This window comes from Coregonus lavaretus, assembly GCF_964263955.1.
Source record: "Coregonus lavaretus genome assembly, chromosome: 4".
NCBI classification, from domain to species: Eukaryota; Metazoa; Chordata; class Actinopteri; order Salmoniformes; family Salmonidae; genus Coregonus; species Coregonus lavaretus.
In genome coordinates this window covers 60574146-60600427 of record NC_139991.1, presented here as the reverse complement: position 1 = coordinate 60600427, position 26282 = coordinate 60574146, and the positions used below count along the sequence as shown (strand labels likewise).

General features: G+C 44.4%; 1 protein-coding gene and 1 pseudogene across 2 annotated transcripts; both read left to right on the top strand.

Moving 5' to 3' along the window:
* Positions 1-220: 220 nt before the first annotated feature.
* On the top strand, positions 221-8516 carry LOC311127490 (high choriolytic enzyme 1-like; annotated as a pseudogene). The gene is made up of 11 exons: positions 221-257; positions 401-466; positions 623-679; positions 827-895; positions 1033-1082; positions 2975-3056; positions 3168-3282; positions 3458-3630; positions 6249-6330; positions 6629-6758; positions 8448-8516. The product of its transcript is annotated as a high choriolytic enzyme 1-like (transcript).
* Positions 8517-12466: 3950 nt separating this feature from the next.
* On the top strand, positions 12467-14077 carry LOC311128121 (alpha-2B adrenergic receptor-like; the record flags this gene model as incomplete). Its single annotated transcript, XM_084160097.1, has 1 exon — positions 12467-14077. One exon carries the CDS (start codon positions 12467-12469, stop codon positions 14075-14077), a length of 1611 nt encoding a protein of 536 aa, XP_084016223.1.
* Positions 14078-26282: the final 12205 nt, after the last annotated feature.

Sequence of the window (26282 nt, the reverse complement as noted above, 5' to 3'; positions counted from 1 at the left end):
TTCAGTTGGGGGCGGTAATGCAACATATTGGATGCCAACCGTCTCTAAACCTCAACGAAGAAGAAGAAGAAGAAGAAGAAGAAGAAGAAGAATGCACCTGTTCTTTTGTGATTGCTGCCCTGCCCACTCTTTGACTGGAAGGAGAGTGAGTACACAATTTGTTTGTGCAGCTGCTTTGGTTATTTTCTCCCAAATCCTGGTGGACAATCGTCGTTGCAACATGCTTTGGCTTCTGATTCTCATCTGGTTTGTCCAAGGTAGGACCAGTCATTTTGTATTTGTGACATCCTACGTTTGAGTATTTTCCATTTGATGTAGTCCAGCACAATCCCACTGCAGGCACCAATTGGTTGACCATGTTCTTATGTAACATATATTATGTTTCACTTCTGTATTTCAGTGGGCAGTGTTCCCATTGACAATTCCACAAATGCTACTACTTCAAATGCTACTTTCCCTGCCACAGGTAGGTAGGCTTGCATTGGGGACAAATTATTTTGTTAGGTGATAAGCTGAATGCTAGGCCTATTTTCTGTTTTCCATTTTTTTATTTAACGTAGGCCAGCACCACTGCAAAACTATGTTTTCTCTACCTCTTTATAATGTTTTTTCTGTATTTCAGTGGACAATTCTACAAACCCCATCAACAATTCTACAAATGCGACTTTCTCTGCCACAGGTAGGCCTCTATTGTGATTCTCAAGTCAGTCTCTTGGCGTGATGGGCCTAAAGAAACAATTCAATCGCTTGTCTTCAAGTTTATGGCTTATCTATCAAACATAAAATGATATTGCAAAATGAGTTTAATGTTCACAATTCCTTTTAGGTTCTGCTGCCTCAATGGGGCCACGTCACAGACAAAATGATTGGGTTAAAGTGGCTGAAACCAGAGAAGGTAACACATTTATTAGATGAAGCAGAACCTGGACCTCTACCATGAGGTGTGGACTTAAATGGCACTGGAGGTAGTGACTTGTAACGAGTACATGTCGTGTCAGTGTGGTTGTTTCAGACCGACTCTCTCTGTTACAGAGGACTTACAGTTCGACCTTGCTATTGTGGAAGGAGACATTATGATTTCGGTGAGTCTATGATCCCTACTGTCTAGGTCCTGTTACTTCGTCTTTTAGGCTGATGAATCAGACTGTGATACCAGCTTCTGGTATACACAGCCTGAAACTAATGACTGCAAAATCGTTCAAGCCAGAATGTTGAATAAAATTACATTTGAACTTACTCTACGGGTAAGTTTGAAATTCACTGCTCGACTGAGGGACCTTAAAGATAATTGTATGTGTGGGGTACGGTGATGAGGTAGTCATTCAAAAATCATGTTAAACACTATTATTGCACATTGAGTCCATGCAAATAACTGTGACTTGTTATGCACGTTTTTACTCCTGAACTTATTTGGGGTTGAAATACTTGACTCAAGACATTTCAGCTTTTAATTTTCAATTAGTGTAAACATTTCGAAAAACATTATTCCACTTTGACATTATGGGCTATTGTGTGTAGGCCAGTGACGACAAAATCTCAATTCAATAATAGTGGGCGTGGCCAATGGCAGCGTTTTAGAGGCCCTCTAGGCCGCAGAGTTAATTTCCTGAAATTATAAACATTTTCCCATGTCATATTCCTTGTTCTTATGCTCTGAGTGACTCAAAGATAATAACAAAATCAATGGGGCCCACATTCCATGCCATTGTGGGAATTTTAGATTCTCCCGGAATGTAGTTTTATTTAGGTGATTATTAGTTCTCAAATCGCATTTTTAAAAAAAATACTGAGTGTACATAACATTACGAACACTTTCCTGATATTGAGTTACACCTCCTTTTGGAGTCAGAACAGCCTCAATTTGTAGGGGCATGGACTCTACAAGGTGTCAAGCGTTCCACAGGGATGCTGACCCATGTTGACTCCAATGCTTCCCACCGTTGTGTCAAGTTGCCTGGTAGTGGATCTCTATTTCCGAATACCTCGTTCCATCTCCTCCCACAGGTGCTCAATTGGATTGAGATTTGGTGACTTGGCAGGCCAATGCAGTAAGCTGAATTCACTGTCATGTTCGTGGAACCATTCCTGGACAATCCTAGCCTTCTGGCATGGTGCATTATATTGCTGAAAAAAATCAATTCGCAGATGGATACACTGCTGCTATGAAGGGATGCATCTGATTTTTAATGATGCTCAGATATCCTGTGGCATTCAAACGTTGCTCCACTTTTATCAAGGGGCCCAATATGTGACATGAAAAAGCATCCGACAGCATGGCATCACCACCACCACTCACCAGCCTGCAATGTCGACACGCGGCATGATAGATGTATGTACTCGTGGTTTTCTCCATACCCTAGTCCTCAGCGTGAAACGTCAAGAACCGGGATTCATCAGACCAGACAACGTTTTTCCAATTCTCCAGTGTTTCCACTGCCCTGCCGTTGGCCGGATGTCCTTTGGGTGGTGGACCATCTTTGACACATGGGAAACTGAGTGTGAAAAACCCAGCAACGTTGCAGTTCTTGACACACTCAAACTGGTGAGCCTGGCACCTACTACCATACCCTGTTCAAATGCACTTACATCTTTTGTCTTGCCTATCCACCCTCTGAATGGCACAGATACACAATCCATGTCTCAAGGCTTAACAATCCTCCTTTTAACTTGTCTCCTCCCCTTCATATACACTGATTGAAGTGGAATTAACAGGTGGCCTCAATAAGGATCAAAGCTTTCACCTGGTCAGTCTGTCATGGAAATAGCAGGTGTTCCTAATGTTTTGTACACTGTGTATATTGCTCCGTTACCTTTTCTACATACTTAATGTGGTTTAAGTCGTTTCAGTTTACACTGCAAAGATTTTTCATTCAGAATTGTCAAACATTCATAGGGGAAACGCTGAAATAATTAATCTGAGGCCTATACTCTAGCGACAGCTGGATTTAAGTCGAGGTGTTGATTTGTCCTACAGGAAGACCGATTAGCTGTGAAGTCACTTTGGCCGACGAAAGAAGGCGTCACTTCTATCCCCTACAAGATCAACGATGATCTGGGTGAGTGTTGAAGACAGTAGGAGAGGTGAACACTGTAAAGCACTAGATGTTTTCTAATACAGTGGGAATGATATGCGCCGTCTAATGGTAGATTGTCTCTGATCCACACAGTGGCCAGAAATTAAACTATGCTAGCAGCGTTCAAGATGATTTCAGACCAGACGTGTATCCGCTTCCACGAATACACCAATGAGATTAACTACATAGAGTTCATCTCTGGGAAAGGGTGAGTCCAAAGTGGGCACATTAACACATTCTCTCCATCCCAGCAGTTTACAGTTAACTCACAACCTCTCCTCCCTTTTCCTGTGTTCAATCCTTTACTTTTTCCCTCTTCCTGTCATATCCTCTCTTACTCCTCCATGTCTCTCACCTTTTTCTCTTTCTTCACTTCACTCTAGCTGTGCGTCATATGTAGGTTTTCAGGGCGGGGCCCAGCATCTGTACTTCGGTAGCGCCTGTAACGTGGGGAACCTGTGTCATGAGCTGATGCATGCCCTGGGCCTGCACCACGAACACACACGGCCGGACCGTGACCAATACGTCACCATACAGTGGGACAACGTGGTCACAGGTAACTCGCACCAACACAACATTCTAAACCACCTGACGGGCATTGCATGTGGATCAGGGGCAGGGATGGTCAATGTATCCCATGGATAGCTGCAGTGTGCAGGCTTTTGTACCAGCCCAACACTAACACACCTAATTCCGCTTTTTGTGGTCTGGAGTGAAGACCGTATAGGATAACTATTGACATATAGTATTTTATTAGGATCCCCATTAGCTACTGCTAAAGTAGCAGCTACTCTTCCTGGGGTCCACACTACATACAGTTGAAGGCGGAAGTTTATATTTACGTAGGTTTTTCAACCACTCCACAAATGTCTTGTTAACAAACTACAGTTTTGGCAAGTCGGTTAGGACATCTACTTTGTGCATGACACAAGTAATTTTTCCAACAATTGTTTACAGACAGATTATTTCACTTATAATTAAATGTATCACAATTCCAGTGGGTCAGAAGTTTACATACACTAAGTTGATGTGCCTTTAAACAGCTTGGAAAATTCCAGAAATTGATGTCATGGCTTTAGAAGCTTCTGATAGGCTTATTGACATAATTTGAGTCAATTGGAGGTGTACCTGTGGATGTATTTCAAGGCCTACCTTCAAACTCAGTGCCTCTTCGCTTGACATCATGGGAAAATCAAGACCTCAGGAAAAAAAATTGTAGACCTCCACAAGTCTGGTTCATCCTTGGGAGCAATTTCCAAACGCCTGAAGGTACCACGTTCATCTGTACAAACAATAGTACGCAAGTATAAACACCATGGGACCACGCAGCCGTCATACCGCTCAGGAAGATGACGCGTTCTGTCTCCTAGAGATGAACGTACTTTGGTGCGAAAAGTGCAAATCAATCCCAGAACAACAGCAAAGGAACTTGTGAAGATGCTGGAGGAAACAGGTACAAAAGTATCTATATCCACAGTAAAACGAGTCCTATATTGACATAACCTGAAAGGCCGCTCAGCAAGGAAGAAGCCACTGCTCCAAAACCGTCATAAAAAAGCCAGATTACGGTTTGCAACTGCACATGTGGACAAAGATCGTACTTTTGGACGTATGTCCTCTGGTCTGACGAAAAAAAATAGAACTGTTAGGCCATAATCACCATCGTTATGTTTGGAGGAAAAAGGGGATGCTTGCAAGCCGAAGAAAACCATCCCAAACCTGAAGCATGGGGGTGGCAGCAACATGCTGTGGGGGTGCTTTGCTGCAGGAGGGACTGGTGCACTTCACAAAATAGATGGCATCATGAGGAAGGACAATTATGTGGATATATTGAAGCAACATCTCAAGACATCAGTCAGGAAGTTAAAGCTTGGGTCTTCCAAATGGACAATGACCCCAAGCATACTTCCAAAGTTGTAGCAAAATGTCTTAAGGACTACAAAGTCAAGGTATTGGAGTGGCCATCACAAAGCCCTGACCTCAATCCTACAGAAAATGTGTGGGCAGAACTGAAAAAGTGTGTGCGAGCAAGGAGGCCTACCAACCTAACTCAGTTAGACCAGTTCTGTAAGGAGGAATGGGCCAATATTCACCCAACTTATTGTGGGAAGCTTGTGGAAGGCTAACTGAAACGTTTGACCCAAGTTAAACAATTTAAAGGCAATGCTACCAAATACTAATTGAGTGTATGTAAACTTCTGACCCACTGGGAATGTGATGAAAGAAAAGCTGAAATCCATTCTCTCTACTATTATTCTGACATTTCACATTCTTAAATAAAGTGCTGATCCTAACTGACCTAAGACAGGGAATTTTGACTAGGATTAAATGTCAGGAATTTTGAAACTGAGTTTAAATGTAATTGGCTAATGTGAATTAACTTCTTACTTCAACTGTAATACATAACATTAATAGACAGCACAAGGACAGAATGACATACGTTTAAAATAAGAATACAGGCATACATATATTTATGCCTTAGCATTCCATGCATCATGTACTCATTATAACGGTAATACTGCTGCCATTAATTTCCCCATACATTGCAATCCTTTGCTCTGTTACAATTGCTTTGTCTAAGCAGGTCCTGATATCCTAATTTCACAACACCAGTTCTGTAAACACCAGAGACAATCTCACATCAGGAACCATCAGTGTTCTTCTGTTTTGACGCCAATACTATGCATAATTATGTAATTCATAGACTCTACTGAATGCAATTATGGAAATGCAATAATGTGGAGTTTAACTGAAGTCGTCAACTCATTTTCCCTGGCGTGATCAGAGCCACATATCGTATTGATTTACATGTAAGTTTCACCCCTGTCGGGAAGGCAGCAACCTTGTTCGCTAAATTTCCCTGACATGAATATAGATACCTTGTCATCTACAGTTACCGCCCGTAGTGTGTATCCTGGGGTAACATGTAAGCTCTTGAACTTGTAGGCCATTTTGTTACATTACCACCTGCTATGGGTTTCATTAGGGAAGATGCAATATTCATGCCTTGAATCATGTAGAGTTTCCTCCTGCTAGAGGTTGAACTTAATGGTTTCCATCTCAGCACCTTGTCTACATTTCCATTTTCATTCCCCTATATCACATTCAGACCCAGTAGTGTCCACCAGTCAGACACATGCACACATCTGCCTCCTCTATCTCTTTGTCTTCCAGGAAAAGCCAAAAACTTTGTGGTGAATAAAGGAGACACTCAGGACCTGCCCTATGACTACGACTCCATAATGCACTACGGAACGTCAGTCACACTCCTCTCCTCCTTACTCCCACTAAAGTCCTCATTTTACTCACCTTGTTTTTAAACTGCCAGCAATAAGTGAAGATTCATTTTACTGGGCCTGTGTACAGTATCCAGTTCCAGTAACATTTCCCAGTGCGTCACCAAATGGCTCCCTATTTAGTGCACTACTTTTGACCCGGGCTCTGGTCAAACTAGGTGCACTATATTGGGAGTAGGGTGACGTTTGTGACGCAGTCTTTGTGTTAAAGTAGCAAGTTCTCTGACTAGGGGGGTATTGTTGGGTTTCTCCTGGCAGATATTACTTCTCATCAAACCAGAACCCCACCATTGACTCCAAGAAGAGGGGAGTCCAGATTGGACAGAGAAATCACCTGAGCCCCCTGGACATAACACGCCTTAACAGACTCTACCAATGTGGTAAAGACGTGCACACAGAGAGACAGGAAAAATATCAGAATTGGGCTGCCTTTGTAAATGCAGCCATTATACAGTGGGGAAAGAAAATATTTAGTCAGCCACCAATTCTGGAAATTCTCCCACTTAAAAAGATGAGAGAGGCCTGTAATTTTCATCATAGGTACACGTCAACTAGGACAGACTAAATGAGAGAAAAAAATATAGAAAATCACATTGTAGGATTTTTTATGAATTTATTTGCAAATTATGGTGGAAAATAAGTATTTGGTCAATAACAAAAGTTTCTCAATACTTTGTTATATACCCTTTGTTGGCAATGACACAGGTCAAACGTTTTCTGTAAGTCTTCACAAGGTTTTCACACACTGTTGCTGGTATTTTGGCCCATTCCTCCGTGCAGATCTCCTCTAGAGCAGTGATGTTTCGGGGCTGTCGCTGGGCAACATGGACTTTCAACTCCCTCCAAAGATTTTCTATGGGGTTGAGATCTGGAGACTGGCTAGGCAACTCCAGGACCTTGAAATGCTTCTTACGAAGCCACTCCTTCGTTGCCCGGGCGGTGTGTTTGGGATCATTGTCATGCTGAAAGACCCAGCCATGTTTCATCTTCAATGCCCTTGCTGATGGAAGGAGGTTTTCACTCAAAATCTCACGATACATGGCCCCATTCATTCTTTCCTTTACACGGATCAGTCGTCCTGGTCCCTTTGCAGAAAAACAGCCCCAAAGCATGATGTTTCCCCCCCCCATGCTTCACAGTAGGTATGGTGTTCTTTGGATGCAACTCAGCATTCTTTGTCCTCCAAACACGACGAGTTGAGCTTTTACCAAAAAGTTATATTTTGGTTTCATCTGACCATATGACATTCTCCCAATCCTCTTCTGGATCATCCAAAAGCACTCTAGCTAAAACTTCAGACGGGCTTGGACATGTACTGGGGACACATCTGGCACTGCAGGATTTGAGTCCCTGGCGGCTTAGTGTGTTACTGATGGTAGGCTTTGTTACTTTGGTCCCAGCTCTCTGCAGGTCATTCCCTAGGTCCCCCCCGTGTGGTTCTGGGATTTTTGCTCACCGTTCTTGTGATCATTTTGACCCCACGGGGTGAGATCTTGCCCCAGATCGTGGGAGATTATCAGAGATCTGGTATGTCTTCCATTTCCTAATAATTGCTCCTACAGTTGATTTCTTCAAAACAAGCTGCTTACCTATTCCAGATTCAGTCTTCCCAGCCTGGTGCAGGTCTACAATTTTGTTTCTGGTGTCCTTTGACAGCTCTTTGGTCTTGGCCATAGTGGAGTTTGGAGTGTGACTGTTTGAGGTTGTGGACAGGTGTCTTTTATACTGATAACAAGTTCAAACAGGTGCCATTAATACAGGTAACGAGTGGAGGACAGAGGAGCCTCTTAAAGAAGAAGTTACAGGTCTGTGAGAGCCAGAAATCATGCTTGTTTGTAGGTGACCAAATACTTATTTTCCACCATAATTTGCAAATAAATTCATTAAAAATCCTACAATGTGATTTTCTGGAGAAAAAAATCTCCATTTGTCTGTCATAGTTGACGTATACCTATGATGAAAATTACTCTAATCTTTTTAAGTGGGAGAACTTGCACAATTGGTGGCTGACTAAATACTTTTTCCCACCACTGTATCACACTGTATTCTAACCATGTTCATGTCCCGTCTTTCCCAGAATAACAATGCACAGTTTAGCACTTATTACACCATCGATGAAGATTTCAATACCACTGCTGTCGACTGAAGATTCCAACACAAAAGGCACTGACATCTAACTTCTCTTCACGACTGTCACGACGGTCGTAAGGATGAGACCAATGCGCAGCGTTGCAAGTGAACATGACTTTAATTAATAAAGAAACACACGACAAAACAAAACACGATCCGTGACGTCCTCAGTACACAGACTGAACATAGAACATGGAAACAATAACCCACAACTAACACAAGAAAACCTACATCTTAAATATGGCTCCCAATCAGAGATAACGAGCCGAACAGCTGACACTCGTTACCTCCGATTGGGAGTCAATGAATACAAACAGGGAAACACAACCAAAACCTAGAAATAGACACAACAGAACGAACACACCCAAAACAAATGAAAATGAACAACCCTGGCTCAAAATATGAAGGTCCGTGGAGCCAGAGTGTCACATTACCCCCCCCTAAAGGTGCGACCTCCGGGCGCACCAGCAACAGTCTAGGGGAGGGTCTGGGTGGGCGTCTGTCCCTGGTGGCGGCTCCGGCCCAGGTCGTGGTCCCCACTCCACCTTAGTCACTCTCCGCTTACGTCTTCCCTTCCTCATGACCACCCCCCAACTAAACCCCACTGGATTAAGGGGCGGCACCGGACTAAGGGGCAGCACCGGACTAAGGGACAGTACCTGACTGGCTGGCTCTGGCGGATCCTGTCTGGCAGAAGGATCTGGCTGATCCTGTCTGGCGGAAGGCTCTGGCTGATCCTGTCTGGCGGAAGGCTCTGGCTGCTCCTGTCTGGCGGAGAGCTCTAGCGGCTCCGGTCTGACGGACGGCTCTGTAGGCTCATGGCAGACGGGCGGCTTTGCAGGCTCATGGCAGACGGGCAGCCCCTGCGGCGCTTGGCAGACGGGCAGTTCAAGCGCCGTTGGGCAGACGGGCAGTTCAGACGGCGTTGGGCAGACGGACAGTTCAGGCCCCGTTGGGCAGACGGCAGACTCTGGCCGTCTGAGGCGCATCGTAGAACTGGTGCGTGGTGCCGGAACTGGAGGTACCGGGCTGAGGACACGCATCTCAGGGCTAGTGCGGGGAGAAGCAACAGGGCATGCTTGGCCCTGGGGACGCACCGTAGGCCTGATGCGTGGTGCCGGAACTGGAGGTACCAGGCTGAGGACACGCATCTCAGGGCTAGTGCGGGGAGTCGGAACAGGGCATGCTGGACCCTGGGAACTCCCATAACGCCTAGTGCGGGGAGCCGGAACAGGGCATGCTGGACCCTGGGGACTCACCTCACGCCTAGTGCGGAGAGCAGGAACAGGCCGGGCGGGGCTGGCGACGCGCACCGTATCCCTGGTGCGAGTGGACGGAACAGGCCGGGCCGGGCTGGCGAAGCGCACCGTATCCCTGGTGCGTGGAGTAGGAACAGGCCGGGCTGGGCTGGCGAAGCGCACCGTATCCCTGGTGCGTGGCGTAGGAACAGGCCGGGCTGGGCTGGCGACGCGCACCGTACACTTAGTGCGAGGGACCGGAACAGGCCGTACCGTACGGGGAACACACACTACTGGCTGCACCTCGGGACTAGGAACGGGCCGGACCGAACTGGTTACACACCCCAGTACCACATGCCGTGCCTCAACACTTTCCTTCCCTGCTTTACCCAGTAGCCCCCTTGTACTGGCGGCCATATCTGCCAACCTCTTGCACTCCTCCGGGCCGTACACCTTCTGCCCCGACGTCGTGAGCCCCCCCCCAAAAATTTTCTGGGGGTCTCTCCTCCCCGTGGACCAGGCATCTAACTTCCTCGCCAGACTCTCCAGACACTCCATCCTCTGCTCCTGGGCGCGCTGCTTGGTCCTTTTGTGGTGGGTTATTCTGTCACGACGGTCGTAAGGATGAGACCAATGCGCAGCGTTGCAAGTGAACATGACTTTAATTAATAAAGAAACACACGACAAAACAAAACACGATCCGTGACGTCCTCAGTACACAGACTGAACATAGAACATGGAAACAATAACCCACAACTAACACAAGAAAACCTACATCTTAAATATGGCTCCCAATCAGAGATAACGAGCCGAACAGCTGACACTCGTTACCTCCGATTGGGAGTCAATGAATACAAACAGGGAAACACAACCAAAACCTAGAAATAGACACAACAGAACGAACACACCCAAAACAAATGAAAATGAACAACCCTGGCTCAAAATATGAAGGTCCGTGGAGCCAGAGTGTCACAACGACAATGAATAGGAGTTGGACAAGTCCCTTAAAGCTTTCTGATGATGTATTCTACGTGTCTCTGTTTGCATGCAGTAGTTGTATTTCTCCAGTGTGCTCTTGCTGCCTTGAATTAGGCCTATACCACTGCTCTTGTCTTGGAAATAAATAAAATTGCCTAGACTGAAAAGAATCCAGTCGGTGTGATGTTGCATGCAGTGTTCTATTATATTCTATGATGGGTCCTCTCAGCTATGCTCATCATACATCCCAAGGTGGGATCAGGCGCGTGTGTGTATTTTGTGTGGAGTGTACTGGGTCATTATGTCTCGGTGACCGTCAGAAGGTCCGCTGCCTAACGGTGCGTGATGTCACTCCCGGGGCTGTGAGCGAGGCGCGGTTATTAACCCAACCCTGGAGGTTAACGGGGCTCAGTCGGACAGTACGCCGAGCAGTGGGTCTTTGTGAAAGGAAAAGTAACCTGCCTGCTACTATCGCTACAAAACAGACAAAGGTCTAAACAACAAACTGGATGTGCAACAGATGGCCATTATTCAACCACTATTGAAGGGAAAAGGACGTTATCCGTGCGTCATGGAAAGAAAGTGGACCTAGTCGAGTTGCGCCTAATCAAAAACCGGGAAATACAATAGAGGAATAAATCAGTATCATGGTGATAATTATTATGACATTATCACCATGTAATCAGTTTTTGCATTACCCTTTTTACTTCAAAGACTTTGACAGCACTCAAAGGAACTATAAAGCATCTATCCTATCAAACACCCCAAAAGACGAAGGAATATGTTATTTTCTTATTCTACAATTGAATGAACTGATTTGATGTTTGTGGCTGAAGAATTCTCGGACCCATCCCTTATCTGCTGACCATGACAGCTCAGTGCGGGTCTCGTTTCGAAACTTTTGGACAGATGGAAGCTGAGGAACGCAGATTGTTGGATTACTTTTTACATCTTTAAACTGAAGTTGTTTAATGTTTCTGATGCGTAATATGGTTACTCTACGAATATGAATAGCAACTTTTTTAAAGGCATTTAATCCGCTCAAGTATCATTCCGTGCATCTCTGGGCCATGGCTGACATTACACTGGTGAGATTCGGGGAGTGTTCCGATTTCATTGGATAATTATGGACGTTTTACTTCAGTGAATTTAATTTACATCGAGCAAGGTCTATGGATTGCCTGAAGGACTATTACATTTGTTGAAGCAATCAATTCCCCCCAGAATAATAACTATCCAAGCATCAGCGGTGTGTGTGTGAGTTAATATATATGTAGTAATTTAATTGAATGATTGGATGACATTATTATTTATGTATTTTTCTTTCGTTGAATATCCAATAACCATTTCGTGGATCTTTACGCTGGATGTGTGAAAAGAGACTTGAAAAGAAAGTGCGTGACTGGAGGAGTAAAATGATCTGTTTTACACTGGAAAACTTTTCAGTCTCGATGACGCATTTAACAAAGAGGCACAAGCTTTTTCTCTTTCTCTCATTTTAATTAAATCGTCTCGTGCGTAAAGTTCTAAGTTGACGCCTCTTGAGCCCATCAGCTATGTCTGTTTTTGCGTCAGACCCCCCCTCTTTACTGCACTCTCACTAGACAACGAGTCTTCCTCAAGGGATTAAGGTAGCAGATAACAGAAACCTATATATCTATTTTTTCGCCTTCACTCACTATAAACAGACTTCATGGTCCCCTTGAGTTTCTGAGTTTTCTCTAATCAACTTGCTCCTGCCGGCGTCGCCATGGCTGCGGCCCCGAAAGTTACATGCCTGTCAGGGCCAGGGGTAAATGTGGTTACCAACCTGAACCTCAGTGTCTCCTCCGGACCCGCCCCCTACAACCAGACAGCACTGCGAACCCCACCGTATTCCCCAGAGGCCACTGCGTTGTTCGCAATGGCGATCACCCTCATGATGATCCTCACCATTGTCGGCAACATCCTGGTCATCATCGCAGTGCTGACCTCACGCTCGCTCCATGGCCCGCAGAACCTTTTCCTGGTCTCCCTGGCCGCAGCCGACATCTTAGTGGCTACCCTCATCATCCCCTTCTCATTGGCCAATGAGCTTCAGGGATACTGGGCGTTCCGCTCACTGTGGTGTGAGATCTACCTGGCGTTGGACGTCTTCTTCTGCACATCCTCCATTGCCCACCTGTGTGCCATCTCATTGGACCGCTACCTGTCCATCTCCCAGCCCGTGTCCTATGGCATCCAACGGACGCCGGCACGCATCAAGGCAGCCATCGTGGTCGTCTGGCTTCTCTCAGCCGTCATCTCCTTCCCTCCTCTCCTCTCCCTGGATAAGAGCAAGGGAGGGGTGGAGGTGTGTGAGCTGAACAACGAGCGTTGGTATATTCTCTACTCCACCATTGGATCGTTCTTCGCCCCGTGTCTCATCATGATAGGGGTCTACATCAGGATCTACCAGATTGCCAAGCAACACACAAGATGTTCACCAGGGGAGAAACCCAACCCTAACAAAACTCCTGGCAACACATCTAGCAACCCCACAATCCACGCACCTGGACCTGTCATCATCCCCCAACCCAAGCATCTCAGCCAACCACAGAACCGCAGAGGGGAGGGGGGGAAAGCAGATGGACAATCTACGGACGCCGTACCTCTGAAGAGTCTCCCTCTCTCCTCCCCCTTGTCACCTCCTCCCCAGAGTGAGACCCAGGTCAAGAGTCATCCCCAACCCCAGACCTCTTTACCAACCCCTGTCCCCACCTCACCCCAGCCTACCTCACCCACTGTAGCTCTCTCCCTCACACTCCTCCCCCCAGATAGCCAACATGAGGAGAACCACAAACAGGATGACAGACAGGAGGAGAAACATAGAGACACCACCAATGATGACAGCTTCAGCTTCGAGGCAGAGACGAGGGGAAGAGGAAAGGGAGGGCGATCGGGAGGGAACGGGACAGTTAAGAAAAATGGAGGATCAAAGTCTGGAGGAGCACCTCTCTCTTCTCTGACCTCTCACGAGTTAAAAAAGACTGTAGCCACACCCACCGGTACAGTGCTGGCCTCTGATAGGCGGGTTAAGCCACAGGCCACACCCATGTCTCGGCGCAAGGCCATGGTGAACCGAGAGAAGCGCTTCACGTTTGTCCTGGCCGTGGTGATCGGAGTGTTTGTCATCTGTTGGTTCCCTTTCTTTTTCTCTTACTCGCTGAAGGCCATCTTTCCTGAGACTTGCTTGGTCCCTGCTCCCCTCTTCACGTTCTTCTTCTGGATTGGCTACTGCAACTCCTGTCTGAATCCCGTCATATACACCATCTTCAACCAGGACTTCAGGAAGGCCTTCAAGAAAATCCTCTGTAGGGACACCAAGGGGACATTCTTCTAGTGTGGATACTATGTAAGGACATCAAGTAGACATTATTCTAGAGTGGATACAGATGGTACAATGATTCTCTACACTGTACATTGCTTGTTTTGCCACATAAACTGAAATTAGGCAAACTATTAGAATGTTAGCAACCAGGAAATGGGTGAGCGATTTCTGCATATTGCACCTTTAAGACATTGTCAGCTATACTCTGGTCATCATTTGAAATGGCTAGCCAGCTAGCTAGCTAGCAACGAACCAAAACATTGTTTAGAAAATAGCTTTTAGTTCCCTGGCTTGCTAGCTTGACATTTACTGAAGTCATTTTTTAAACTGATGGGTTTATTGGTGATACAATAGAGATAGTATGCTATTTGGAGTACCGGGCTGCTGATGTCATGCAGACGCTGTCATTTTTTGTACATGCTTTATCATAATGACAAACGACAAGTTTGATGTTGGACGACAATAGTATGCTCATGCTGTCGCTACAACAATTTTTTACAGACATGTCACTAGACTGACTGTAAACCAGCCCTTAACCTACATTTGAGCACCACTACAGAAGCTTTGCTATTCAGCATCTTCCCAATGACATAGCCTACATTAATTACATTTGAGTCATTTAGCAGACGCTCTTATCCAGAGCGACTTACAGTTAGTGAGTGCATACATTATTTATTTTTTCATACTGGCCCCCCGTGGGAATCGATCCCACAACCCTGGCATTGCAAGTGCCATGCTCTACCAACTGAGCTACACGGGGCCCATTAATTGTTTGGCTCCTTGAAGAGAACTAGGTCCTATCCCTCGCAGCCTACCTCTTCCAATGTATTTTGGAAAAGTGTGCATCAAATTCTACTAGATGAAGAGCCAGAATGAGTATAACATCCTGGCATTTAAAGCCTACTCAATTTTCGAAAATGGACATACTATAAAACGTTCTATTTTCCCATACTGAGAATGTGTAATACACGATTGCATTGTTTCCCGCTATTTTTGATTTTGATAGCTCATCCCCATCTCTAATTGATCAACTGTTGTCAAAGCCAAGATGAGTATGCCATCTGGGCATTTCATTTAAGTATACTCGATTTTCGAAATGTCGCATACTATTAACTTTATTTTATAGCGTACTTAAATGGCCTACTATTTAGGACGTAAGTATGGGTATTCTGACACGGCCACTGTGTAGAGACACCAAGGGTACGTTTATTCTAGATTATAAACTGGGTGGATCAAGCCCTGAATGCTGATTGGCTGACAGCCATAGTTTATCAGACCGTATACCACGGGTATGACAAAACATGTATTTTTACTGCTCTAATTACGTTGGTAACGACTTTATAATAGCAATGAGGCACCTCGGGGGTTTGTGATATGGCCAATATACCACGGCTAAGGGCTGTGTCCAGGCACTCCGCATTGTGTCGTGCTTAAGAACAGCCCTTAGCCGTGGTATATTGGCCATATACCACACCTCCTCGGGCCTTATTGCTTAGGTAGATACTTTGTAGAGACACACAGGGGACATTATTCTAGAGTAGATACTGTGTAGAGACACAAAGGGGACGCTCTTCTAGAGTAGATACTGTGTAGAGACACCAAGGGGACATTCTTCTAGAGTAGATACTGTGTAGAGACACCAAGGGGACGTTCTTCTAGAGTAGATACTTTGTAGAGACACACAGGGGATGCTCTTCTAGAGTAGATACTGTGTAGAGACACCAAGGGGACGTTCTTCTAGAGTAGATACTGTGTAGAGACACCAAGGGGACGTTCTTCTAGAGTAGATACTGTGTAGAGACACCAAGGGGACATTCTTTTGGAGTGGATACTGTGTTATCCTAGTCCCAGATCTGTTTGTGCTTTTGCCTACTCTATTGTCATTGGCAAGCTAAACACTGTGTAGAGACACCAAGGAGACATTCTTCTAGAGTAGATACTGTGTAGAGACACCAAGGGGACTTACTGGATCTAATGTAAAGACAGATTTTAGGTTACCTGTGCAGGGAACCACAGACAAACTTCTGAGTCTGTCCTTTGTTGAACGTTCTTTTTTGATCTGATAACAAAATGCTGAACTCTGAATTCTGGAATATATGAACATGCTCTGATGTACACATTGAGGGGCAGTGGAAGAGGAGGAAGGTGATGCAATCTGTCTGAGAGAAAGAAAACACCTTTACAGCTTGTTTAGCGATCAGCACAAAACAGGGCCATCAGTCATGAGGACATGTTGCTCAAATGACAGTATAACACTGCTCTTGTCGATCCTCTGTAAGTCGCTCTGGATAAGAGTGTCTGCAAAATGACTCAAATGTAAATGTATAAGGAAAGGAAGGCAACCAACTGAAGGTTGATTCAGTTGGTTGTCTGGGTAACTGCTACCCACAGCCATTACCTGTAGCCTTGTGACTGGCCACTATCAACTACAAGGACACAATGTGGGGAGAGTGTTCTAAGACATGAACACCTGGTACGGTCCACTGCAATGACAGAGTGGGCAGGAGCATGTGCAGTAGAATGTGTTCCCAGAGTTCTCTGTGTTCGAGAACTTGTAGTGTGTGAAGGCAGTTTGTCCAGCTGTACGGCCTCAGTCATAAACTCATACACTATGGAGGATGTCTTTTATAGGGAACTACCAGCTCTAAGGGTGTGTTGTTTTGAGTATCAGTATTAACCTTTATGTTTTAATATAAGTATGAAATTAATATAAACACACGAAAAGTGGAATATGAAATGTGTATGGAATGGGTTGTTGATGTGACCAAGGCCTCAGTAATGTAATTAATTGGGTTAGAGACAGTCTGCAGGGAGGGGTGGGTATGGCAGATGGGGTCTTCCCGGGGCATACATCTATACATCTACATTCATTTAGCCGCATCTTTAATGTTGTATAACACACTTCCGAAGCACACTTCTATGTTATAACAAATACACACCATGTGAGTCAACAACATTCTGTATAGCCTCCTGTTATCTAAGTCTATTAGATGGAAGCCTCCAGACTGCCAAGAGGTCTGGACCTTTATGGCACAGGAGGTTGTGTGTGTGGGCCATCTAATCACAGGGTTGCTGGTTCAATCCCCATGCACTCCTGAAATTCCCTCTGAGACTAGATCCCTCGGGACCCAATCCAAGGCCGCATTTAGAGTATGAGGTCAAGATGAAGACTCGATCACTTTGTGGTCCACTCAAGAACAGCATTAGACCCAGTGATGCTCCTCACTTTGAGGACTGTGTTTTTATTCGTTTTGAACATGAATAATTCCTGTTTATTTCTATTGTTCAGCTTTCTGTTTGTCTTCTCATTGCAGTTTCAAGTTTCTATTGTGTTGTGATAGTTCCCTGTCTTCCTGTCTCTATAGATTGAAGCAAAAGTTGTGTGGTGTCTCTCTGAGCACAAAACACAGAAACGGAACATCTTTGTGTGTGATTCTAAGAACTTATTCAAGGGCAGGAACAAAGGAAAAGGACAATACAGAACCTTCAATCTCTATGGGTAACACGAACACACGCTCAAACATGCATATGTGCGTATGTGCGTGTGTGCATGCTTGCATACGTTCATTCCTGTTGTCCTTCACTCTCTATCCTTCTCCAGTCCTTGAAGGTGTTCTCCAGAGGAGGTGATAGGGCTCAGGTCTGCTGGAGTTTCTAAATCAATTCTCTTTGATTAAAGCAAATAACCCTGTTACCATGGTTATCAAGGGGAAGTGCTACTTGGTGGTCCACTGTGACACACTTAAATGTCACTCCACATTACCGTGGAAACAAATGGGGGATAGAACAAGGTCTGGGAGCCTGGGACTGCCCTCTACATACACACACACACACGCGTGTGCCCATGCACACAGGAAGAGCGTCAAAGTATCTATATCTCTGAATTCCAACATAGATCGATCTCAATCTACAGTATTTGCAACGGTCTGTGTAATTGAATAGACATTCTAATTCAAAGCAATGCAGGTACAGTGCGGAAAAAAAGTATTTAGTCAGCCACCAATTGTGCAAGTTCTCACACTTAAAAAGATGAGAGGCCTGTAATTTTCATCATAGGTACACGTCAACTATGACAGACAAATTGAGAATAAAAAATCCAGAAAATCACATTGTAGGATTTGTAATGAATTTATTTGCAAATTATGGTGGAAAATAAGTATTTGGTCACCTACAAATAAGCAAGATTTCTGGCTCTCACAGACCTGTAACTTCTTCTTTAAGAGGCTCCTCTGTCCTCCACTCGTTACCTGTATTAATGGCACCTGTTTGAACTTGTTATCAGTATAAAAGACACCTGTCCACAACCTCAAACAGTCACACTCCAAACTCCACTATGCCCAAGACCAAAGAGCTGTCAAAGGACACCAGAAACAAAATTGTAGACCTGCACCAGGCTGGGAAGACTGAATCTGCAATAGGCAAGCAGCTTGGTTTGAAGAAATCAACTGTGGGAGCAATTATTAGGAAATGGAAGACATACAAGTCCACTGATAATCTCCCTCGATCTGGGAGATCTCACCCCGTGGGGTCAAAATGATCACAAGAACGGTGAGCAAAAATCCCAGAACTACACGGGGGGACCTAGTGAATGACCTGCAGAGCTGGGACCAAAGTAACAAAGCCTACCATCAGTAACACACTACGCCGCCAGGGACTCAAATCCTGCAGTGCCAGACGTGTCCCCCTGCTTAAGCCAGTACATGTCCAGGCCCGTCTGAAGTTTGCTAGAGTGCATTTGGATGATCCAGAAGAGGATTGGGAGAATGTCATATGGTCAGATGAAACCAAAATATAACTTTTTTGTAAAAACTCAACTCGTCGTGTTTGGAGGACAAAGAATGCTGAGTTGCATCCAAAGAACACCATACCTACTGTGAAGCATGGGGGTGGAAACATCATGCTTTGGGGCTGTTTTTCTGCAAAGGGACCAGGACGACTGATCCGTGTAAAGGAAAGAATGAATGGGGCCATGTATCGTGAGATTTTGAGTGAAAACCTCCTTCCATCAGCAAGGGCATTGAAGATGAAACGTGGCTGGGTCTTTCAGCATTACAATGATCCCAAACACACCGCCCGGGCAACGAAGGAGTGGCTTCGTAAGAAGCATTTCAAGGTCCTGGAGTGGCCTAGCCAGTCTCCAGATCTCAACCCCATAGAAAATCTTTGGAGGGAGTTGAAAGTCCATGTTGCCCAGCGAGAGCCCCAAAACATCACTGCTCTAGAGGAGATCTGCACGGAGGAATGGGCCAAAATACCAGAAACAGTGTGTGAAAACCTTGTGAAGACTTACAGAAAACGTTTGACCTGTGTCATTGCCAACAAAGGGTATATAACAAAGTATTGAGAACTTGTGTTATTGACCAAATACTTATTTTCCACCATAATTTGCAAATAAATTCATTAAAAATCCTACAATGTGATTTTCTGGATTTTCTTTTCTCATTTTGTCTGTCATAGTTGACGTGTACCTATGATGAAAATTACAGGCCTCTCTCATCTTTTTAAGTGGGAGAACTTGCACAATTGGTGGCTGACTAAATACTTTTTTCCCCCACTGTATATCCTTTCTAAGACTTACTTGCCAATTCTATGGGAAACCCACATAATATTACCCAACCTCAGGTCAGATCTTAAAGTAGCTGGTGTAATATCATTATTTACCAGAGCGTGTTATAAAGGCTGGTGCCTCGGGCTAACGCTGTTGTCCAGGATATGTCAGGGGCTCTGTACGGCAGTTCTGAAAGGAATACTTTGCTTTATGTTGTTACCAGTCAAAAGTTTGGACACACCTACTCATTCAAGGTTTTTTTCTTTATTTTTACTATTTTTTACATTGTGGAATAATAGTGAAGACATCAAAACTCTGAAATAACACATATGGATTCACGTAGCAACCAAAAAAGTGTTAAACAAATAAAAATATATTTTATATTTGAGATTCTTCAAATAGTCACCCTTTGCCTCGATGACAGCTTTGCACACTCTTGGCATTTTCTCAACCAGCTTCATGAGGTAGTCACCTGGAATGCATTTCAATTAACAGGTGTGCTTTCTTAAAAGTTAATTTGTGGAATTTCTTTCCTTCTTAATGCGTTTGAGCGAATTAGTTGTGTTGTGACAAGGTAGGGGGGGGAGTATACAGAAGATAGCCCTATTTGGTAAAATACCAAGTCCATATTATGGCAAGAACAGCTCAAATAAGCAAAGAGAAATGACAGTCCATCATTACTTTAAGACATGAAGATCAGTCAATACGGAACATTTCAATAACTTATAAAGTTTCTTCAAGTACAGTCGCAAAAACCATCAAGCGTTATGATGAAACTGGCTCTCATGAGGACCGCCACAGGAATGGAAGACCCAGAGTTACCTCTGCTGCAGAGGATAAGTTCATTAGAGTTACCAGCCTCAGAAATTGCAGCCCAAATATATGCTTCACAGAGTTCAAGTAACAGACACATCTGTTCAGAGGAGACTGTGTGCATCAGGCCTTCATGGTCGAATTGCTGCAAAGAAACCACTACTAAAGTACACCAATAAGAAGAAGAGACTTGCTTGGGCTAAGAAACATGAGCAATGGACATTAGACCGGTGGAAATTTGTAAATTTGGTCTGGAGTCCAAATTGGAGATTTTTGGTTTCAACCGCCGTGTCTTTGTGAGACGCGGTGTGGGTGAACGGATGATCTCCGCATGTGTTTTTCCCACCGTAAAGCATGGAGGAGGAGGTGTTATGGTGTGGGGGTGCTTTGCTGGTGACACTCTCTGTGATGTATTTAGAATTCAAGGCACACTTAACCAGCATTGCTACCACAGCATTCTGCAGCGATACGCCATCACATCTGGTTTGTGCTTAGTGGGACTATCACTTGTTTTTCAACAGAACAATGACCCAACACACCTCCAGGCTGTGTATGGGCTATTTTACCAAGAAGGAGAGTGATGGAGTGCTGCATCAGGTGACCTGGCCTCCACAATCCCCCGACCTCAACCCAATTGAGATGGTTTGGGATGAGTCGGACCGCAGAGTGAAGGAAAAGCAGCCAACAAGTGCTCAGCATATGTGGGAACTCCTTCAAGACTGTTGGAAAATCATTCCAGGTGAAGCTGGTTGAGAGAATGCCAAGAGTGTGCAAAGCTGTGATCAAGGCAAAGGGTGGCTATTTGAAGAATCTCAAATATAAAATATATTTTGATTTGTTTAACACTTTTTTGGTTACTACATGATTTCATATGTGTTATTTCATAGTTTTGATGTCTTCACTATTATTCTACAATTTAGAAAATATAAAAAAATAAAGAAAAACCCTGGAATGAGTAGGTGTGTCCAAACTTTTGACTGGTGCTGTATTTCACAGACACACAAACAGACTCGTGCGAGTGCAGACACACACACACTCTTATATTTCTGCTGTTGTGTTGTGCTGTGTGGTCAGTCACGCTGTATTGTGTCATCCTCCGCTGATCATCTCTCAGGAAAGTACTGTGATTGGGTTTGTTCAGCAGTTTTAAGGCCTGACTGCTTGTCATTCAGTTCCAGCCCAGTGATCACAGGACTCAAAGGTTGAGCAGTCAGAGATGTGTCCACCACTGCGTTATGTCATACAATGCTACTTTGCTCTACTGATGAGACAGGCAGGTATTGTTAGTGTATAAGGGAAGAGGAGGACCTGGGCTTGAACCAGCAACCCTGTGGTTATCACCTGTGCCATAAAGGTCCAGACATCTTTGCAGAGGTTAAAGTACACTACTGGAGGGACCACTATAGCATCCACTGTAGGACCAGGTTAGAGGCCAGGTTAGAAGTCAGGTTATAAATCAGGTTAGAGGCCAGGTTAGAGACCTGGTTATAAATCAGGTTAGAGGCCAGGTTAGAGTTCAGGTTAGAGACCAGGTTATAAATCAGGTTAGAGGCCAGGTTAGAGGTCAGGTTAGAGCCCAGGTTATAAATCAGGTTAGAGGCCAGGTTAGATACCTGGTTATAAATCAGGTTAGAGGCCAGTTTAGAGGTCAGGTTATAAATCAGGTTAGAGGCCAGGTTAGAGACCTGGTTATAAATCAGGTTAGAGGCCAGGTTAGAGTTCAGGTTAGAGACCAGGTTATAAATCAGGTTAGAGGCCAGTTCAGAGGTCAGGTTAGAGACCAAGTAGTCCGCATCAGTAGTATTGAGTGAACAGGAGGTAGCTCAGTACTGTAGCTCAGTGTAAGTACTGTATTGAGTATAGCAGGTTAATGTATCTCTGAGAGGTGGCTGACCCTCTTTAGACTGCACTGCCCAGATACAGACTCCCACTAAGACTGGCCTGAGCTGAACCAGGGAGGTGTGTGTGAGCGTGTGTGTTTGTGTACGTGTTTCCTGTGTGTGGGTTGGATCTTCTATCCTTGTGGGGACCTAAAATCCCCAAAAGTTCCCACAAGGGTAGTAAAACAAGGAAAATTCTCCCTCATGGGCAAATTCCCCACGTCCCCATGAGGACAAAGGCTATTTTAAGTTTAGGGTTTAGATTTAGGGTTAGGGTTACTATTAGAGTTAGGGTTAAAATTAGGGTAAGGGGGTTAGTGGTTGGGTTTAGGTTAGGGTTACAGGTTAAAGATTAAGGTTAGGGTTAAGGTTAGGATTTTGAATGGAAATTAATTTTAGGTCCCCATGAGGACAGAAGAACATAACGTGTCTGTGTGCGTGTATGTGTGTGCATGAGCGATATGTTTTCAGTGCAGTGAATTATTAATGATGAACCCTGTGATTGCTAACTGCTGAGAATGATTAATCGAAAGAGTTCAGTGAGTGTTGATAACTGACGTTTGATTACATTTACTACTGAGACAGCATCTCTCCCACTGGGCGCAAACTGGTTGAATCAACGTTGTTTCAACGTAACATCATAGATTTCACCTGGATTTACCTGGTCACTATGTCATGGAAATAACAGGTGTTCTCAGTGTTTTGTATACTCAGTGTATATATGTTCCCAATAATGTAATAGTCTTGTTTAATAGCCACTATATTATTGGGAACATTTCTAGATTATCTTTAGTTTTTCATGAGTGGAGCTACTACCATACAGATGTAGGGCTCTATTTGAACAAACCTAAAGCAATGGTCAATCTAAGCGCTGGGCGGTCTTGATGAATAAACAAGTTGTGGGTGTGTCGAGGATTATATATATTTTTTAACCTTTATTTAACTAGGCAAGTCAGTAAAGAACAAATTCTTATTTACAATGACTGCCTACCAAAAGGCAAAAGGCCTCCTGCGGGGACAAGGGTCTGGGATTAAAAAAACAATAAATATATAAATAAATATAGGACCAAACACACATCACAACAAGAGAGACAACACAACACTACATAAAGAGAGACCTAAGACAACAACATAGCATGGCAGCAACACACGATAACACAGCAAGTTAGCAACCCAACATGACAACAACATGGTAGCAACACAACATGGCAGCAGCACAACATGGTAGTAGCACAAAACATGGTACAAACATTATTGGGCACAGACAACAGCACAAAGGACAAGAAGGTAGAGACAACAATACATCACGCGAAGCAGCCACAACTTGGCCCCTCACTGGCCAATCAGAATGTGCTACATGGCTGAATATGCCGTTGCTTCAAGTTCTGTATTTACGGTATTTAATGTATTGCATTGGAATCAATTCCAATTCCAATGTTCATTTTTTATAGTTTTTTAAACAGCTTACATAAACAAAATAACAAAATGTAGACCTATCCCATCTTTGCAAAATATGTTCACTTGAAACTGTTTGCAGTCCACATTGTTCTTAGTAATTGCATGGCTTCAATGTGGAAATACACTATATATACAAAAGTATGTGGACACCCTTTCAAATGAGTAGATTCGTCTATTTCAGCCACACCCGTTGCTGACAGGTGTATAAAATCGAGCACACCGCCATGCAATCTCAATAGACAAACATTGGCAGTGGAATGGCCTTACTGAAGAGCTCAGTGACTTTCAACGTGGCACCGTCATAGGATGCCACCTTTCCAATAAGTCAGTTTGTCGAATGTATGCCCTGCTAGAGCTACCCCGGTCAACTGTAAATGCTGTTATTGTGAAGTGGAAACGTCTAGGTGCAACAACGGCTCAGCCGTGAAGTGGTAGGCCACACAAGCTCACAGAATGGGACTGCAACACTTACTATTGGAAGCAATGTCAGCACAAGAAGTGCTCATTGGGAGATTTGTGAAATGGGTTTCCATGGCCGAGCGGCCACACACAAGCCTAAGATCACCATGCGCAATGCCAAGCATCGCTGGAGTGGTGTAAAGGTTGCCACCATTGGACTCTGGAGCAGCGTTCTCTGGAGTGATGAATCATGCTTCACCATCTGGCAGTCCGACGGACAAATCTAGGTTTGGCAGATGCCAGGAGAACACTACCTGCCCGAATGCATAGTGCGAACTGTTAAGTTTGGTGGAGGAGGAATAATGGTCTGGGGCTGTTTTTCATGGTTTGGGCTAGGGCCCTTAGTTCCAGTGAAGGGAAATATTAACGCTACAGCATACAATGACATTCTAGACAATTCTAGAACTTTGTGGCAACAGTTTGGGGAAGGCCCTTTCCTGTTTCAGCATGACAATGCCCCCGTGCACAAAGAGAGGTCCATACAGAAATGGTTTGTGGAGATCGGTGTAGAAGAACTTGACTGGCCTGCAAAGAGCCCTGACCTCAACCCCATCAACCACCTTTGGGATTAAGTGGATAGCCGACTGTGAGCCAGGCCTAATCGCCCAACATCAGTGCCCAACTTCACTAATGCTCTTGTGGCTGAATGGAAGCAAGTCCCTGCAGCAACATTCCAACATTTAGTGGAAAGCCTAGCAGCAAAGTGGGGACAAAGTCCATATTAATGCCAATGATTTTGGAATGAGATGTTCTGAAATAAAAGATCCCAAAAATGTTCCATACACACAAAAAGCTTATTTCTCTCAAATTTTGTGCACAAATTTGTTTACATCCCTGATAGTGATTATTTCTCCTTTGCCAAGATAATCCATCCACCTGACAGGTGTAGCATATCAAGAAGCCGATTACAGTTTTTTCCAACTGCTTACACACAAAATCTTTTCATGTCACACGATTTTTTAAACCTCTCACTCAAAGTGCAAAACTACACACCAAATCTCCAAAACCATAAGCTATTTCTCAGCCTTTCAGTTGTCAATTGCATAAAACACTTTTTTTCAAAACACTACACACAATTCTCTACCTAAAACACAAAAATCTAACAGGAAGTGACTTGCTTTCCTTTTCCAAACACAACCAATCAAAATGCTACACTTATTCACCAGGTCACACACACACACTCCTCACATGTGCAAACACTAATTGCTTAACTGATCACTAACCAATCACTGCTTTACTGTAGTATAGGCCTATAAATAGGTCAAAGGTCAGATTACCTGTTTTGAACAATGGATGCCAACAATGGACAGAGAGCAAGAGGAGTAGGAGGGAGAGGCAGGGGACAACAACGAGGACAAATTCAAAGACGAAGAGTTGGAGGAGAAGGAGAAGGAGGAGGAGGAGGAGGAGGAGGAGGAGGAAGAAGAGGAAGAGGGCAAAGAAGAGAAGGAAGGAGATCCATCTCTGATGAGATTAGGGCAACACTTGTTGATCATGTGATCAACCACAGTTTGACCATGAGAGAGGCTGGACTGAGAGTCCAGCCCAACTTGAGTCGATTTACAGTGGCGTCCATAATTCGAACCTTCAGAAATGAGAACAGGAATGCAACTATCTAATGACTATTTTATCATTACAGTAATGTACTGTAAAATATGTATGACTGCATAAACATTTGTAACTCTAAGCCATCCATTTACTGCACTACATTGAATGAATAAGGTTGGTTATCATGCTGTACTAAACATTTTTGTACATTGTTTACAGTTCCTATGCTGAACACATTTACATTTTAGTCATTTAGCAGACGCTCTTATCCAGAGCAACTTACAGTTAGTGAATACATTTTTTTTTTTTTCATACTGGCCCCCCATGGGAATCAAACCCACAACCCTGACGTTGCAAACACCATGCTCTATCAACTGAGCTAAATCCCTGCCGGCCATTCCCTCCCCTACCCTGGGCCAATTGTGCGCCGCCCATGAGTCTCCCAGTCGCGGCCGGCTGCAACAGAGCCTGGATTCGAACCAGGATCTCTAGTGGCACAGCTAGCACTGCG